This window comes from Malurus melanocephalus, unplaced genomic scaffold (genome assembly GCF_030028575.1).
Source record: "Malurus melanocephalus ecotype Western Australia unplaced genomic scaffold, MMel_1.1 scaffold_445, whole genome shotgun sequence".
Taxonomy (NCBI): Eukaryota; Metazoa; Chordata; class Aves; order Passeriformes; family Maluridae; genus Malurus; species Malurus melanocephalus.
The window spans coordinates 181,511-200,741 of NW_026623677.1; the positions used below are offsets into that span (position 1 = coordinate 181,511).

Here is a 19,231-nt window from a genome sequence, read left to right on the forward strand (position 1 = left end):
ACAAAAAAAAAAAACCCAAAAAACCAAAAAAGGTTAAAAAAAAACCCAAAAAAACCCCTCAACCCACAGAGCAGTTCATGTGAAGGAAGAAAATGGAGGTAAGGACAACAAAAGCACAGGGACAGCACTCCTTGGTGCAAACCCAACGCTGTGAGCACTCTTGGGGTTGTTTTGGGTTAACAAATGGTTAAAATGGCACTGGTGACACTTTTCTCCACATCAGCAAGATCTACCATAATTTCATTTTGAATCTGACAAGCTATTTAGCCTGGAGAAAAAGGAGCATATTTTTCTGAAAGTTTAATTTTTTTTTCTTTTCAATGTCTTTGCAAATGAAATGCCTCRATGCCTTCCAAGATATTTAATTTTAGGTTGAAGAGGAGTTTAGCTCGGATTTCAACATTATCAATCACTCTTTGTGATTTTAAAGATTTTATTTCTCAGGGAAAATGGGAAGATTTTACTTTAGATTAAAATAAGTCACTTTTCCTCAGCDGACCAGTGAATTGCAAATCATCTCCACACTAAATCTTCCATGTGCTGGTAACATCTGTTCAACAGTTGGTTTTTGTCAAAATTTTCAGYGATAGCCACATCTTTCTGTCCCTCCTCTATGCAATCATTCACTCTCTGCTTTGCTCTGGGTGCTGTCTGTGCTCACATTATTGCAGCAGAAAAATGCAGAACGTGAGCATCTGTTAATCCTTTTGTACCTCCAGCCTTCACATGTTTGTCCAACTCTGCTTTTCATTGTGCCTTCGTGTCTCTGGAACAGCCTCAAAATTCCAGATAYAGCAAAACAACCCAGGATTTTGTGTCCTGGCCCTGTGGTGCTGCTGGAAGGCTATTTTAGAATTAAGATAATTCTAAAGAGGTTTAAGTGCGTTTGCTGGATCCCTAGGAGCAAACTTTTACCCCACTTTGCAGGGATTTAGCCTTTCAGATGTTATTAATATCAAGCCATGCTGCTGAATCTACATGTTCTGTGAGGAAATAACCCAGATTTGAGTGCTTTGCTTTGCACCAGACACTTGTGGCASCAAATAAYAGCAAGGATGAACTGGAACTTGGCTTTTGGCAGCAAATAATAGCAAGGATGAACTGGAACTTGATTTTAGCCCACAGTGATACAGTGGAGTGACAGGAGGAATGAGATGCTGAGGAATATCTAGCAGAGATCTTCACAGGAAATTTGGAGCCTGGCTTTTGTTTCATTGTGTGGGTTAAATGTGGAATCCTGATCTGGAGGGGACCCACTGAGGCAATGGCCCCTCTGGCACATGGAAACACAGCTGGCCCCTGCACTTTTTGTCTGTGGATTTGAAAGTGGCATTGGAAGTTTTTGGGGTGGCTAAACCTTCTCTGAACTGGGCTAACCATAAAATGACAGAAACAGAGCTGCCAGGAGTTCCACAGTTTTATTTTTGTGTGTGCTTGTGCAGGATATCAGCAGATGTCAGACAGATCTACCTGTACAAACTCTGTTCTCCAGCCTAGAACAGAATGACAGAATGACAGAACCACAAAATCACAAAATCACAGAACCACAAAATAACAGAATCACAGAATGACAGAATCATTAACATTGGAAAAAAGCTCTAAGATGATCTAGTCCAACCTCTAACCAAACACCCCCTTTTCCACCAGACCACAACACCGAGTGTCACATCCTGTCACTTCTTGAACACCTCCAGGGTTGGTGACTCCCCCACTGCCCTGGGAAGTCCATTCCAGTGCTTAACAACCCTCTCAGTGAATAAWTTTTTCTGATGTCCAACCTGAACCTCCCATGGCACAGCTTGAGGTTATGTCCTTTTGTCATAAAACAACTCATAAAACACAACACAGAAATTACCAAAGCCTGACGCTCACCAGGTTTCACATAATCAAATTTTACAAGTTTCAAAAGCAACTCAGCAATGACTGCAAATTGCTAAAGAATAAAGTAGCAAATGATAAATTGATTGCCTGCTGTTTCTTTGTGCACTAATTTGTGTTATGGCTTTCCAATCTGAAATTGCTTGACTAGATTTTTGCCGATTGTTTTTATTTTTAGCTCAAATTGCAAATGAAATGACTGTGGTAAACTGACTGCATCAAGTCTAATGAAGAATTGATCAATTGTTATATTGTAGATTTTTTTCTGAGCACTGATTCCTGGCCTATTCTCTTAGAATGAAAATTACAGTTATTAGCCAATTACCAACTAAGAATGTGAAACTGAGTCTTGTTTTGATAACAGAAAGATGGAAAAAAACCTGGAATACTGCCTGTCTGCCTATAATCAACTTGTTTTACCTATGGATGGGGATAYACAGATAACATTTTCAGTTGAATTATTCCCCAGCAAAAGAATTGAGATTTGCTTGCTTCCTCCTTCAGCTCCATAATTCTGTTTTTAAACCATGTTTTTTATTAAAAGGTATGACTATATTTTGTAATCTAAAAGTACACTCTGGCTGTTATCAGGCAAGAAGGAGATGGAGGAGTAGAAATGAAAGCTCAGCATGGAAATGGCTCGATGGAAATAAAAAATTGCTGGGATTCCTCTCATCCAGTGAGAAGAAACTGGACTGTGTTATCAGTGTCTGAGGAGGAGAGTGGTTCCCATTGAGAATACTCCATCTAGCAATCTGATTTTCTTTTATTTTCTTTCTAAAAAAGTTGAGAGTGTTGTACCTGCTGCAAAAAAAGCACCAGCACCTCATCGACCACGGTGGAAGAAATCCCCACCCCATTCCAGTCCTCCCCTGAAGGGGAAACCTCTGGGGACAGAGCTCATTTCTGCACCTTCTGAGGACACAGCTCTCCCCAGACCATTTTCCAGCGAGCAGAAGCTCTAAAACACACAACCCTGCGCTGCGATCAAAGTTAATTCGGCGTAAATGAGAAGAAATCAGTAGGTTTGCCTTCTGCACGGCTGATCCTGATCAAAGCACACCTGCCTGGAACACACACCATATGGGGCAGCAATTGTCTCAGTTTGCTCCTGCCTCCCTAAATCCCCTGTGAACGTGCAGATCCCAACCTGCAGCTCAGGCTGGACAGCCACAGGAAGGATTTGGGCTTTACATACACACAGTTATGGTGATGTTTTTCTCTTATTATGGTAATTACATCCTAAAAAGTCGCACAGGTAGCAGCTGTGAATGTGGGAGACTCRGTGATACCAGCTGAGCTGAATTTCCTTTTACATCAAAAAGCAGCTTATAGCTGAAGGCCTTATAGGCTCCTGAAATGTTGCTGTTTTATTGATGCTTCTGCTACTCCTGGTAAATAAGCCGAGATCTGTGGAGCAACAAAGCAGACCCCAAACAAAAAGGAAAATTAGCGCCTGTTGAAACTGGGAGTTGGGAATTGAATTCAATTAAATAAAAGCAGCAAATGAGTTTATCTGGAGTTTTTATTTATAGGAAGTGAAAGCCTTGCTCTTTTGTGGCGTGAATAAGCATCAYCAGAGCTCTGTCAGGTGACACCCAACCTGTGAGATTCCCTGGAAAGCTGTGTGAGATTCCCTGGAAAACCACCATGGCTGAGGGAAAATGCTGGCTGGAAATGAAGCAATCCCATTTCTGTGGGAGGAAGGCWCTGATTTAGTTTTAAAGATACTGTGTGTGTATATACAGAGGCCGTGCCTTTCGAAAGCTGAAGAAACAAACAGTGAGGATCGCTGATAAATCTGGATTTYAGAAATCTATTAGGCTTAATGTCGCAATTCCACGGTTGGGAGTACATGGCTTTATCTTATCACAGTGGCCAGGCAGGCTGCYGGCTATTCCTAGCTCGTGACCTTTTATTTCAATATTTTTTAAATCCATCCAGAGGGCTATAATGCATGAGAAGAACTTTTTGCATCCGCAGCAGGAGCTGCAACGTGCTTGAGCCTGTTTCATATCAACTCTCCGAGTTTTAAACAGCAGACAGCCCACAAGGGGATGAAGGGATGAAGGACAGGGTGAAAGAAAACCCAAATTTTGGTAGGATGGTGGTGAGATGCTGTCTGAGAGTTAGCTGGGAAGTGGAGCAATTCTGTGTAGGTTATTGCAGCATTGTGATGAATAAAGCCTTGCTCCAGAGTCAAGAGAGAGCCCGGCCATCCATCCTAAATGTCAGAGCAGCCCCTGACAAATACGTGGCTGCTGAAGCCACAGTTGTGGCAGTGAATGGGATGAATAACAGCGAGGAATAATGGCAAAACAATGGCAGGAAAAATGTCSTGGTCACCCCAGATCCATTGGGAGCTAAATCACGCCGGGACACGAGCGCGGCTCTGGCATTTGCAGCGCCGAGCGTCCTTATCTGCTTGGCAGTCTCTGAGTGGTGATGATGTCCCCAGCATAATATCATCCACATGCAGCCCTGCACTGAGGAAGTGCAGGAAAATGTGGCCAAAATTCAGCATTATCCATGGGAGCAGTCTGGAAAAATGTGCTGCTCACAAATGGTAATTAACCGGCGTCGTGGCTGAGGCGTAGAAACAAATCCGGCTCTCAAAAGGGTAAAACATGGAAATCAAATTTCCATCTGAATGGAGCCCAGTGGGTTCTAAAATTAAAACCTGGGAGTTTGTTTGTGCTGCTTCTATTTAGCAAAGCTACATTGGTGACCGTGTGTTCAACCGAGATTAGGAGGTGAGAAAGAACCTTTTCATTTGATTTCACTTTTTCATTCTGAGAGATGAGAGCAAAATAGGCCAATCAATAACAATAATTATAATTTTCTTTTTATTGATTGCTCAGAAGGCCTTAAAGGTGTCATCATTAACTTAGAGATAACTTGAGGAAATTTATGAGGTTTTGGATTCTGCTGTGACACAGCAATAGGCAGTGATTTCTATATTCAGATTCTCAACCTGCCTGGCTCTAAGGCTGAGCCAGAATGAGCAGGGAGGAGACTTGGTAAAATGTAGAAGAGCTATTGAAACAATTTGCTGATTTTTCTAACTAACTGGTACATTCAGCAGATAAGGCTGCATTTTGCAAAGCAGGATATCTGCTGGCTTCACCTGGCCTGCACATCTGCCCACTGTTTTTTATCCGTGTCATGTGCCCTGTCCTTTTTGTGTTCACCACATTATCCTTGAGCAATTTGCACATTGGTGAGAAACGCCAGGCAGTGATTCTTGGAGACTGAAACATTTTAAAGGACTGCACTACTGCTGGACACCACCTCAGCTGGTCACACATGCATTSTCCTTGAAAATAAAATGTTCCTTCCTCTTCTCTATTTAAGGAAGTGTTTTTCATCTCATCTCCAAATGACAGAACTGTGACAGTTCTCCAAACTCCAGGAAGTTCCTCAGATGCTCCTTACAGGGACCCCTTATTTTCAGTTTTTTTGATATCTCTTCTGGCCCCACACAAATGCCTGTCTCTGCATCCTCCTGTGTGAGCTGCATGCAGCTCATTATTCYGCAAATTATCCAGGGGATACACAGACCAGAGGAAAAGTTTCTCATAATCAATTCCTCCTTTCTAAATCGCGAGTTAAAAATAGAAATGCAAGGCAAGATAAGGGATAGGAGCATGAATAAATAATTGTTTGCTCTGAAACTGAGCATTGGCCCTTGGTTTGTCAATAGTTTATTGCTTTACTCCACAGAAGGCCAGYGTGAAAAGTGACCTTGTTTCCAGAAAAAAGAAATTCAGATGCATCACAGAGAAAAACCCTCCTCAGATTGTAGGAGGGTTTTATTCTCAAATCTGCCTGTTATTSAGTACAAATAACATGTATTAAATGTCAGATTCTTTTCAGCAGGTGCTCAGCCTCTCACCTCTTCCTGGGACAAAATTTCTATAATTACATTCATTGTGCACAATGGTTCATTTATCTCTATCAGTTTTGTTTCATCAATGCTTTGTGACCTGTTCAAGACCTGGCCATTATGAGTATGTGATGTTTGTACAATGGGCTTCCTTATCATTTCAGTTCAGTAGGATGTTCTTCTGCTTCTGAAATCTCTGAAAATAGTTTTATTTATTAGCTATCAAGGTTTTTTAATATGATTAGTATGTTTTACATGCCAGAGGAGCACTCGTGGTTCAGTCATTTTAATGTAGTCATCACTATCACATTGATAACAAATTTCTGGCTCTGAATATTATTAAGAATGAAAATTTTTGTCATGAGCAGGCAGAATATTTCAAGTAAAATCCTGGTAAGCATTGGTGAAATAAGGCAGCAATTGTTATCGTTAATAAATTGTCAGATATTCCTTAGTTACAAATATCTTATCAATTAATAGATGTTTGTTCCCCTGGAATCTGCAACCACCAAAAGGAATTTTTGGATATTGTCAGAACAGTTGGATTCTGCTGTTATTTTGAACACAWCCATTAAGAGCTTGGAAAAAATTTTGCGTTTCCAATGTTGGCCTTTCCTTCTCTACATACATTCTCTTTCAATGTGTGGTAAATCATAATATGGGGAAGTGGTGGCATTGACACGATGAAAGCTTCAGATACTCTTACCTGAGCTTTTCTATGTCCCTGAGCATGGAAGTGGCTGGTGATTTAAAAATTYCCTTCTGTTTCTGAAGCAGAAAGAGCAGACAGGGAAAACATCCTTTGTCTGTGACTAATTTGGAGTTGTGGCTTATTCACTTCAGCATTTTGGACTGCTTTTTCCAAACGAAAATCTTTTGTAAGTTTTCTGTGAAGAGAGAGTCAAACACACCACAAAAGGTTTTGTTTCTACTGTGGAAATCTGAAAAGTGAAGATGAAGGAAGTGACATCAAAAATTGACTGTATGTCATACAAATGGCAAAAATGAGTAATCATGTATGATTTGAATTTCTTTGTTCATTTACATGTGTGGATGCATAAAAGTGAATGCTGTCAAATGTCAGACTCGCCACTTCCCCAGCACCTTCCCTCTGCCCTCAGAGCAAAGCCATGAGGATAGAATCAGCCAGCCCTCCTTCTCCACATCCTGCAGCTTTGGGGAAAAGTCCAGATGTGTTCTCATAGTGTGGGAGATGATGGCAAGCAGGAAATCTGCATGAGGGAACAGCCCTTTCATGCTGACAGAGCAGTCACAACCCATCACCAAACATTGATCTTGGTCAGCATCACCTGCATCACTCACTGGGGTTTCATTCACCCTCAGCACAAAAGTTATTTTGTGATTTGCCAGCTATTTCCCAGGGCTTTAGAATGCCCTTTAGATATATTGTGTGGCTTTGCCCAAATCAAACACTCACCTCAGCCTTATGGGCTGTATTTCTTCCAGGGTTTCCTGGCTGCCATCACATATTGATATTATTTGATTTGCAGCCGCTGTTCAAAGCAAACAAACAAAATCTCACAACTTCTTAAACCTTTCTCCACGTAAGCCACTGATATTTGCTGGGAGCAAGAGGGRCAGGTAAAGCTCTTTTTATGTTTGTCCTCATGTCTTTTTAGAAATGAAAGCAAAGATTTAGCAAATTATTTCCTTACAGTTTTTCAGCCTGCCACTCTCAAATCTCCTGKCTTTCTYCCTGATRTGGCTGATGCTTCTTCCCGTGGCCWTGAGCACCAGAAAGGAGGGACAGACCCTCAGCAAATGCCTGGTGGTCCCAAAGCAGCATTTTTTCCAACACTTCTGCCCAGGAAGTGTACAGGTGACTGCGCTGTTGGCAGAGCATCCAGCTACCAACCTGCTTAAAACACCAGCRGGTGTTCAATGTGTGGGTCTGTAATGGGGTTATCCCAAAGCAATACCCTAAAAACACCTTCTGACTCATTTGGCTGGTCCCTGGCACAGCCCTGAGGAGCCTCAGTGTCACCTGGACAGCACAAGGGTGGCATTCCAGGCTGTCCCCAGGACCTGCTGGCACAAGGATCTGCCTCCAGCTGTGGTCACATCGTTCTCTTTGGCTGAGAGCCAAACCCCACACCCACAGCAATATATTCATTCAGATATCCACCTCCTGCTCATTGCCCATGGGGTATTTCTGGATGCTTCTCCCTCCTGCAGGAGGCTCCTCTTCCTCTCCTTTCCCACAGGTTGGCATCAGACAGCTCTCGATCCCCAGGCATCAACACCAACATTTCCCATGATTTCAACAAAGACAGGGTTTTCCCAAGGAAATCCTGCCACCAGAGTTACTCAAATGTTTTCACTCAGCAGATACAGCAGGTATTATTATTTGTTTGCTTTYAGTGTCTAAAAGGAGCTTCTCAGTGTCTCTTCGCCACAACTTGCTGCCAAAAAATTGTTACATTTAAAAAAAAAAAAAAAGAAAAAAAGCTTTGAAGTCTAGTGAAGCAAACAAATCCTTATGTCTTAGCAACAGCTCCTTGCCTCTGTTGAGTTTGGTGGCAGTTCAAGGATCAGCTCTTTGCAGCAGACTAAAGCACCAGCTACATCCAGCATTCAATTCCAACAACTCTGCACTSAGAGCCACAAAATCTCACTGCAGACTTTAATTACTTCCTGAAGGAAACCTGGATGGTCATAAGGATCMGCTCCCCAAAAAGCAAACTTTTTTGTTTTCATTAGTCCCTTTAATGCAATAATAGAAATRGAGCTGGATTAAATTTCAGTTGTGAGTTTATGTCACATAAGAAAATAAATTTTTCCTTTTAAAGGCATCTTGGCCTGCATAGCTCAGGGTAGCAGTGGCTCCATACCAGACATGGATGTGGATGTGAAGGGGGAAAAATGGAATATTGAACACTTCATAACTGTCCAGAAGCTTGAAACCTGCACCTSAAATAAAAATGAACAGGAAGGATTTGTCTGATTTCAATGTAGCTGCAGCCACCACAGGGTACAGTTGGGCATCCCTGGAATGAAGAGCCAAGAACTCAGCTCTGCCTTCTTGAGGGTTTTKTTGTTGTTRTTTTTGTTTWAAATAACACTTTTATAATAAAGTCTGATTATAGTGATGCCTTTATTCATTTATTTCTGCGGAAAAGCCAGTTGTAATTAACTTCCACCACAGCCTGCAATTTGCATGTTAAAGTTTACRATCACCCTGTCACAGGGCCATAATAAGCACCATTTTACGAGGGGGAACTCAGTAATTGAGGGTTTGTTTTGCTCGTGGCTCGCTGCAAAACCTGGGTGAGGGTTTTTTGTGCCATCAGCTCCATGCCTTGGTCTGATCTGTGTCAGGGAGGGGACAAATTCCATCGGGATGGCCCCGGGGGAGCTGACAGCAGATCAATTTGCCATCCTGCCTCCCGGATGACAGCCTGCAAAATAGCAAAACCCAGGCACAGGTACATAAACAGACTCTGACAGAGAAATTTGTAAAATGTGTTTTATAAAAATGTATTTATTTATATATGTATGTATTTATTTATAATGTATTTATTTATAATGCATTTATAATGTATAATTTATTATCATTTATATAATGTATAATTATATATGTGTATATTTATAATGTATGTATTTATTTTTATAGATAAAAATTTTATAAAAATGTATTTTACACTCTGAAGGTGTAAAACACTCCTTCAGAGGTGGCTGTTGGAGCACCCTTGGGAGAAAACACACAGCTTTTGTCCCAAATCTTGTTAAACCAACTGGATAAACACCCCAGGGAGCTTCCACATCTCCCCATGTGCTCCTCCACATCCCTCCCTGCCCTTTTCCAGGCCCTTCTGCAGCGCTCAGCCCTTCTGGTGTCGATGTGAGAAAGCCTTTTCTAAACTACTGCAAACAAAACCGTGCAAGGGATGAAAAACAATTAGCCATGTGTCAGCATCTAATGTATTTGCATTGTTTAGACAGAGCAGTTAATCACTGTGAGACCACAACATGTGGTGTGAATTTGGATTATAACTAATACATACAGAGCAGAAGGCTATTAGTTACATCTAAAGGCACTATTTGACGTTATTATTGAGGAGAAAGCGAATGCAATTAATTATATTACAATGTTCTTGCAGGATTCCTGTTTGCTTTTAGATTCTTTTTTCCTTTTGTTCAGAAAGGAGACAATTCAGGCAAGCAAAAGGCATCAGGAGCCAAGATTCTGTTCCCATTAACACCCCTGAGGTGCTGAGTGGTGCTGGAGGGGTCAGCAAGGGCCTGCATTTCTTTAAGAGATTTTAAATATAGGGTAAACTTTTCATTTGTGTGAAATAGTTGGTCTGCTGAAATGTCACTTCTTCCCTTGGGCTGGGAATCAGCAAAGGACAGTCTCCATGTGGTCTCCAGAAAGATTTCTGAGGGAAGGAATTTGATCCCAGATTTAATTAGAGGTGCAATATTTCCAAGTGTTCCCTCTCTGAAATGCCTGTTACCTATAGAAAAGAAAAGCTTAGGGCACTTCTTTTTTATTTAAAAAGGCAATTGTATTAATTCAGCTGAATTTTGCATTGGAATTGCAATGGCTTTGACAGTTTAGTTCCCTGAAAATTGCAATAAAGGCTTCGTTACGCTACATTTTGTCCCCATTTGTCTTGTGTACCATTGCCTTGCCTTTGGCACAATCAAAATAATCTTTAAAAATACTGCCATAAATGGATTGACTTTGACCTTCTGAGTATCTTGTCAATAAAATAAAGATGATAAATGTGTTTCAGAGCGCTGCTGGCATAATATTAAAGCAGAGCCACAATCTGTAAAAGTGACATTTGAAAAATTTTATGGGGAGGGGTCTTATTCTCCGTCAGCAGTGCCCCATAAATAAACTCTATTTACAGCCAGAAGAGGTGATTTTGCTAACTGCCAGGCTGTGCAATTCCTGTGATGTGGCCTCTGCCTCTTGCATCATCATTAGCAATTAAAGATTACTGCAGCAAGAAATTAGCTGAGCCTTCTGTTGCTGAGGGAGGAGCGGAGCAGCCTCACCTCGGTCCTTCCTGTGACCAACTCTGCCCTGCTGATGGGAAAAAGGGACTTGGCCTCATCGAGAAATGGCTCAGATCACCAAGAAAAGGCTAAAAAAGGGGTTTTTTTCTACATGGTCAGCTCTTTGGAGATAAACAGCTTTTAACAGAATCATCACAAGCCTTTCTTTTATTAGGTGAAGAGAAAAGAATGGAATATTCTGTAAAAAAAAAGTCAAGAGATGAATGAAAATAAGCAGGGCAGGAGAGCAAACAAACACATGTCAAGGTTCGATTCAGACTCTGAGATGCACACGCAGAAGCTCTGATGTGTTTGGCTTTATGCCTCAAGTGAGCCTGACCTGTGCCCTGAATATTTGCAAGCCCAACTTGAGCTCATTTCTCAAAACCCTCCACCGTTGTTTTTACACCATTTCTTTTTTCTTTTTATTTTTTGTCTGTTTAACATTTTTTGTTTTAATTCTTCTCAGCACATATTTGAAAGCATGTGAAGTGCACTTTATACTCTAGCATCAATTTATATCATGATTAAAATGCTCACGCATGTAGTAAACTAAATTAAAAACCCACGTATTTTCAAAGGTCACAAGGCTTTGGAACCTCAAAACACTACTTGATTTCTGAGGAGGAGTGACTCAGACATTAATCCCTAAAATTAGGCTGAAATCACGTTAAGAGGTGAAGGGTTTTGGTCCTGATTCAGATATGATGAAAAACTTGATAATTAAAATCTTTCTGTTACCAAGCTTGCACTTTTCTATTTTTAATTCTTGATTTACCTTGAAAATTACCCCAATCCTAAAATGAATCGGAACATAGAACAATATAGCATTTAAGCCGCTATTAGCAGTGTCCAGCGGAATTAAACGGATTAATTCATTAACCTGTCATTATTTATTAATAAATTATTTATTATTCGTTAATAATTTATTAACAATTTTCCTTTTCCAGCCTCCCCAGCCCCCGAGTGCAGACCAGGGGGGCACCGCATCCTCCGCAACCCCCGCAGGAGCCCCAACTTCGACTCGCGAGGGGCAAACGAGGGGCTGCTGTGTGACCACTCCTTGCCCCTGGCCTGGTACCGCCTCCTGCTCTGCCAGAGACCTGCCCAGATGCCCACCAGATGTGTCCAGGTCAGAAGAAATAAACCTTTTTGGGGAGTTTTCCTCCCTTTTGTAGAGTTTTCCTCCCTTTCGAGGAGTTTTCCTCCCCACCCATCTCTGCACTCTCCCACGCCGTGTTTCCAGTAGGGATAAGTGGGTGGTGATGGGGAAACCACTTTAATGATAATGATGATGATGATGGAAAGAATAATATTATTATTTATAATAATAATCATCAAAAATAATCATCAATAATAACAACAATAAAAGCGACAACAACAAAACCGACAGCAACAAAACCACCACCTTCACCATAAAAACCAACAATAGCAGCACTGTCTATCCATGGGGATCTGTCAGAGACCAGGATTCCTATGAAAAAAACAATATTCAACCAGACTAGGCAATATTCCAACATAAAACCGTGTGTTTGCCAGCTCTGAAGAGAGATTTTTAGTAATCTGTGTGTGCCACCTCAAGATGTACTTTCTTCAAGAAACCATATGGCTTTGAGAATGGATTCTGCAACATGACTCTTCTCCCACATAAATTATTATGAGTTAAGGATGTCTTCTTATGAAATCAGAAGGGAAAAAATCAATATTTAAAGCAATCTTTGGGGAAATTGAAGGAAAAGCCGAAGTTGAATCTTTTTCTGCTATTATCATTCCTTGTATTCTTTAGTTTCATAAGTATGCTAATGGCTTTTTGGAGCAAAAACCCTCCACCACACAAGACTACTCTATAAAAGAGACAAAACAATAATTATCTGGGTTTATGTGTGTTTAATATGTATGACAATAATGTTTAACTTGCAATCATTGTTGCCAGAGCAACTTCAGCCCCTAACTAAAGTCATTGTCACCTCAAATACCCCAACTGCAGGAGGTTAGAATAATTTCAAACATAAAGTTAAACAAAATTATTAGGAAAATAATAAACTAATTGCYGTAAATTACTTAAAAGATGAAATATTCAACCTAGAGTGCCAGGACATTGGTATCAGGTGATCCTACTCTTGCTGGAGAACCCTTTCAAAATTAGCAAAAACATTTTATATCCATTTAAACTGAACCTGTGAACTCATCACTGTTGAAGTGTATCTTAATAATACAACATTTAATGAAATATTAAGAGTTGCTGTTTCTGTAGAATTTCTAACAGTTTGCACATATAAACTATAYATCTTATTAATATGAATAAATTGGCAGGATTGTTATTGAAATAATGATTTCATGGCAGGTCATCCTTGAACATCCCAATGCACTATAAAGTTTTGCAGGTGGCTATATATGTGTATGTATATATTCTATAATATTATTTAATTTCTCATTATATTTCAGCAAATTTGAGTACGTAACAATGCTCAGCTGCATGAGTTTGCTTTCAAACAATACATGCTTTGTTTCYTTTTATCTCCTCTCTGGAGTTTTTCATTCAGGCTTGTGAAGGTATATTCATTAGTTTAGTTTCTTATCTTGTAACATAATTCTTGCCATTGGTTTCTTCATTATCCCCTGAATGACAGTAAATCTCTGCTTCGCCATGCTGATGAAGGATTACATCTGTTAGATGTCACAACTGGAAGAATACGCTTCTTTTAGATCCTCACCTTCWAAATCTGCCTCTACATTCTATCTCTTCCACTTAATTAAAACATTGTTTGATTTGGTTTTCCATTTAATTTCAGCAAAACCTCTGGAACAAAATAATTTAAATTAATAACTGCACAGCTTCCACCCCTTAATAAGCAGTTATTATTGGACGTTCCAGTCTGGCTGGAGCGAGCTGATTTTAATTAAAAAAGTCAAAGACAAAACCCTGAACAGATAKAAGAGAAAAGAGACCAAATAAAGCCTGACAATACGGCTGCAGAATTAAAAAGTACATTATTCTAGCACCTTGTAAAATATACACAGACTCACTTGTAAAATATATTCTCACACTCAGGGACTGTAACTGTGTCACAGCCAAGAGGCAACACAATTTAAGCTCTTAAGGAGCTGCTTCTCATCCACTAATTTCATTTAAAAGGGAGGAAAAAGGAGAAAAGACAGAAGAAAAACCCATAAGCGACAAAGGGGGRRRAAAAAAAAAMCACAGAAGTAAAATTCAAAGGTTTTTATGTCAAAGAAAGAGAAAATATTAATTGCATTCCTGAACTTGCCATCCCTTGAATCCAACTGCTGTCCATAAACTTATTCCTCCTGTGGCAAAATGTTTTTGATTGAAACAGCTTTCCAATTTAGGCTTTGCCTGCTGAGTTTCTCAGGGCGGGTAACAAATGATCCTGACCTTCCTCCCTCTATTTCTTCCCTGCCTTTCCCCCTGTGCTCCCAAAGGATGCACAGCAATTACCGGATCCTGGACATGCACTCCTGGCCRCAAACACTTCCCTACCCAAAAATATATCTTAGTAGAAATCCAATACAAATTTGCAAATTTTGGATCCTCGGGTATTGAGGCTGCTACTACAGATCATGATCTGTTCCTCAAGCACTGCCAAATAAAAGGCAAAAGGCAAAAACATTAAATGAAGAAATTATGGGAAAGCTTTTACTAAGAATAGGGCAGGGCACTAAGAAGCAAGAAACAATGCACAGACATGGCCAGACCACAGAAAAATGACCTTCAGAGGAAGAACAAAAGAGAGAAAAATTAAAGCTCGACAGAAAATCTATTAAAAATACAGAGAAGTACTTAACAGCCRATATGGGAAAAACATACATCAATTACAGAAATTCAACCTTCTGGATTGAAATAATAGAGGGTGTAGGCATACATCTGGATACATGTGCATGTGGGCAAGCCCCGTGGGAGGCATAAACACTAAAAAGAAATGTGAGGGAACATCACACACTGATGTTATTGAAGATCTGCTGCACAGTCAGATAAAAGATCAATCYGTGGATTGCAGCAGAGCAGAGCACGCTGCTGCCTGTAATGCAAATTCAGACACCACACCATGCTCCCAGCAAAGCCAGAAATGGGCTGGAAATGTGTTCCTTCCCATGGAGAAGTTCCACTGGCCCCAGGTGCTGTCCTCACCAGCAGCCCAATGTGTTTTTTTCTGGAGGGAACAGAAGGAAAGTGGAATAATTTCATCCTTGCATATTAACAACCTTCTGCAAACCCTGTTTCAGGAATTTCTGGGTTCTGACATGATTTGTTGAAATTTTCTTKTGAGGGCAWGAGGAGGGGCAGACACTGATCTCTGCTCTGTGGTGACAGTGAAGGACCCAAGGGAATGGCCTGAAGTTGTGTCGGGGGAGGTTTGGGGTGGATATCAAGGAAAGGTTCTTCACCCMGAGGGTGTTGGGCACTGAAGACGCTCCCCAGRGCASTGGGCACRGCCCCAGCACAGCTCCAGGRGTGTTTGGACAATGCTCTCAGCACAGGCTGTGACTCTTGGGTTGTCCTGTGCAGGGACAGGAGTTGGACCTGATGGTCCTTGTGGATCCCTTCCAACTCCACATATTCTGTGACTCTGTGATTTAAATTCATGAGCCAGCCCTGTAACTGCAATTTTTTTGGCATATACAATTCGTAGTGAGCCTTTCTACGGGCTACTTATGGATATGAGTCTCTGTTGGGGAAATGCCCAGTAATACCTGCCTGTGATGGTGTATCAAGATTATTTCCAATACCCTTCTTCAGAAATTTCATCCTCTAAATGAGCAAAACCCTCTCCAAATCTATGTGTGCTCTAAATTCATGTGCAACTGTAACTGTGCAGGCAGAAGGACAGGTTATGCAGTGAGGGATGGAGTTTTCTCAATGGTTTCATTTTTAGCAATATGAGTTTACTTTTTTTACAGATATATTGGGATCAAACACGGGCTCAAATGCTAATCTTTGGTGTACAAAACAAGGTCATGTTAAAGCGTGTCAAACCTAACCTGCCTGTGATGCTGAATATTTCAGTCCCTGGAGAAGCAGAAGATTTACTTTTTTCCACACTCAGTTTCATTCCCWCCTCTTTAACCTCTTGTAGAACATTTTATACTCACAATCAAAACACATTACCTCCGCTGCATACCATTAATTTATTATTTTGCTTCAATTTTTGTTTTGCTCTGAATCCAGCCTTATTATGATTTGCAATTGTTTTATGCATTTAAAAGCAAGTGACACTTTCAAGGTATTATTTAATCTGTAATTCTTTCTCGCACACGTGTGTGAATATTCCAAATGGTAATGGTTAGGTATGAAGAGCCTTTATTTTCTTGTTTGTTTTTCAGACATATGAAAACCCTTCTGTAGAAATTACAATTACAGCCTCTATTGTTCAGAGGCATGTGCTTAAACGAAAAACAAGCCAGGCAGCAGTTTAATTGCTGCTACAGATATTCCTGACATAAACTGATTTCTGTGGAGTTTGGCCCTAGAATGAAACTTTAAAAAAACCCTGAATTTATTTGCTTCAACTAACTACAAAGAAATTTAAAATAAAACTTAGCTAAAGTACAGTTTTGAGAAGATAACAGATGCAAAATCACAATGCTTTAACTGCCAACCAGCAGCACACCAAAAAGCCTTCCATCTCCATCCAAATAAAACAATGCATTCCTCACATATGGTGYTACTTATTTTTAACAGCATAATTTCAGCAATACCCAAGTGACAAGAACAATTGAGCCTGATTTCTTTGTGCAGTTATGAAGAACCACAGCGTTCAATCAATTCCAAATGTTGAAACTCCAAACCCCAAACAAGTGGAAGGAGACATCATTGGATTAAACAATAATGGTCTGTTCCCTTGATTTGGCAAAGGGGGAACTTTTTTTTTTATTTAATTTTTATTTAGGTTTTCTAAATTAGATTATTGAAATCATTATCTAGCCTAATTAGGAATAAAAAATTCTTAATGAATGCGTAACTGCCACTTAGGTGCTGCAAAGATTAATTAGGTAAGGTTTATAAAATGCTTTGAAGATCAAAACCACCACGTAATTATGATTGGTTAAAGTATGGAAGGATACTAAAGAAGGCTGGCAACAGCCTAAAGTGTCCTTTTTGTGTTCTCCTTAGTGAAAGCTGCATCACTGGAGGCCTAAACCTGTGGAGTTTGCTCTTGTGTAGAGGMAGAGGTGYAATTCCTCTTCYWCCCTTGGGAAATKCTGCTTSCCTTTGGATTGATGGTGTGRGATTCCCACATCTTCAATATATCCTTAGAGCAGCAGTGGCTGCAGGTATTGCAGGTAAATGCTTCAAAATCCCAATCATTCACCACCTCTGTGTGCAATTTTCTGGTTACTCTCCCAAATGACAACTACAAAATTCAGTGCAAATTATGCCACACTGGACACTTGAAAAGTTTGGCTCTTTGAAGCCTCTTCTCTGAGTTTCTTTGGGTTTTTGTTTTGTTTTGTGGGTTTTTTTTTCCTATTCTTATCTCTATTGCTGGGTTGAACACATGAATATACATTTGCCCTTCCCTTCCCAGGTCTGCCTTCCAATCCATGGAAGTCCCATGCAGCAAATCATTTTGGCTACTGTGGGGCAACCTGCCTGGCTCAGAAGGACCACACACAGCTCATAGCAGAAAATAAATTCAAATGTGTCACAGAGCTGCCAGGAAAACAGAAACACTCGATTTGTAACGAGTTTTGCACCGAAATTTGTTCTTYCTTGGCCAGCCTGCAATCCTGCAATCCTGCATTAGTTTGTTTCCATGATTTGCTGCCTCCCAGTCTGGCTTCTCCTGGGGGCAAAGCCCCTCSTTAGGGCTGGTCATTGCTGGTAATTTGAGCACATTACATAAAAATCTGTCTGGCTCAAGTGGTTTGAGTGCARGATTCACCAGGGAAACCCAGCAGGGGTTATCAGAAATCTGCATGCTGACATCAGCAATGCTAATCCAACACTTTCTCCAGCATGGAAATGGCTCATGGAATTCTGGTGAGGATAAACACAGRGGGAGAAAAYCACCGTCCCCTWATTCCARCATTTCCTTTTTTCCTCCCTGTGTTAACCTGGGATCCAGGCCCACTTTTACGTATGGATCATTTTCTGTCTTTTTTCKCAGTCAGAATGTGCTGGCATCTGCCTGTTTATCTGCATGGCCCCCAGCACAGCAGAGAGATGGTTGTCTCATTAATGAATTATCRGCCCAGCACTGCTGCAAGGCACCAGAGTGCCATCACCATCTCAGCCACCTCCACCTCTGCCTGAGAGATAACAAAGTGAGGTACAGAGAGAGTAAGTGATTTGTTTTTTGCCCATGGTCAGGCAGGAGCCAGAGAAACTGAGGCACACTGTGTGTCTGGCCAGAGGCAGCTCAGGCACTCCCAGTGGAGCAGCACTGACGCAGTGGCACCAATTTCAATCACAAAGAGAGTATCAGATGGATGCAATGGCTCCTTTTCAGCAGAAAAAGTTCTTTCACACAAAATTGAAATAGTATTTTTTGAGTTGGGATGAGCAGGCTGTGCTGTGTCTCCTCACCAAACCATTTCCTTCAAGGCTCTGAACTCCAGTGCTCACCCATCCCTGCTGCTCTGCTCCCCACAACTCCAATTCTTCCCAGCTYRTGGGGCTCCAAACACCACTAAATTKCWCTCACTAATCCTTCATTTTAGTGTAATTTCAAAMACAATGTTCCAGCCCAGCAATCTTTAGTCCCACATGCACAGGTACTGAAGTTTGCAGTTTCCCTGAGCAAGAGGAAATTCAGGGTGCAGGTCTCTCATCAAGAAGATGAGTATGAAGCAGAGACCACCAAACTCCAGTTTCCATCCTTCAATCCTCTCCCATTCTGCTTCTCTGGATGTTGTTTTYGCCACTGTCCTGGGTCATTACAAGGGTTTGCTCAAAAACATGCTTTGGAAACATGGTACTTCACTCCACATCTTACACTCCGGGTCTGAAGTTCATGAAGATGCAACAAATTCCCATCATCTGTGGYTTTCCCAGCACAGAAAACACCCGTGTCCCTTCAAGCTGTAAAAAAAAATAAACAGAACAAACCTCTGGGAAAAGTTACACAAAATGTGGCTTTTAAAGAAAGGAAGGGAAGGCGCTGGTCTGAAATTCCACCTGGAAGCATTTTCACTTTGATCCACCCTTGTCCTGTCCAGTGTTGGAACATTGTCCCTCCCCAGGGAGCTGCTGCACTGGGTGAGCTCCAGKACACCAAACAGGACAGCAGGGTCAGCCCCTCTGCTCAGCTGCTCCCACATTTCAGGGATAAAAAAAACCCCCAAAACCTTGGACAATTTCACTGGTGTGTTTTTCTGGAATCCTTTTTTTTCAGAAGCCTGACAATAACCATCTCCRAATGGAAATCAGACCACGTCATGTCATATTCTTGACTTTTTTTCCCAAATACTSTCCCT

The 19,231-nt window shown here is 40.9% G+C and overlaps 1 protein-coding gene across 1 annotated transcript in view; it reads left to right on the top strand.

Annotated features, from left to right (window-relative positions):
- LOC130581923 (von Willebrand factor D and EGF domain-containing protein-like) overlaps positions 1-19,231 on the top strand; it is a 154,938-nt gene that overhangs the window by 21,722 nt on the left and 113,985 nt on the right. The window contains 1 exon segment of the mRNA XM_057380324.1: positions 11,752-11,924. Within this exon segment, the coding sequence (XP_057236307.1) occupies positions 11,752-11,924 (173 nt within the window).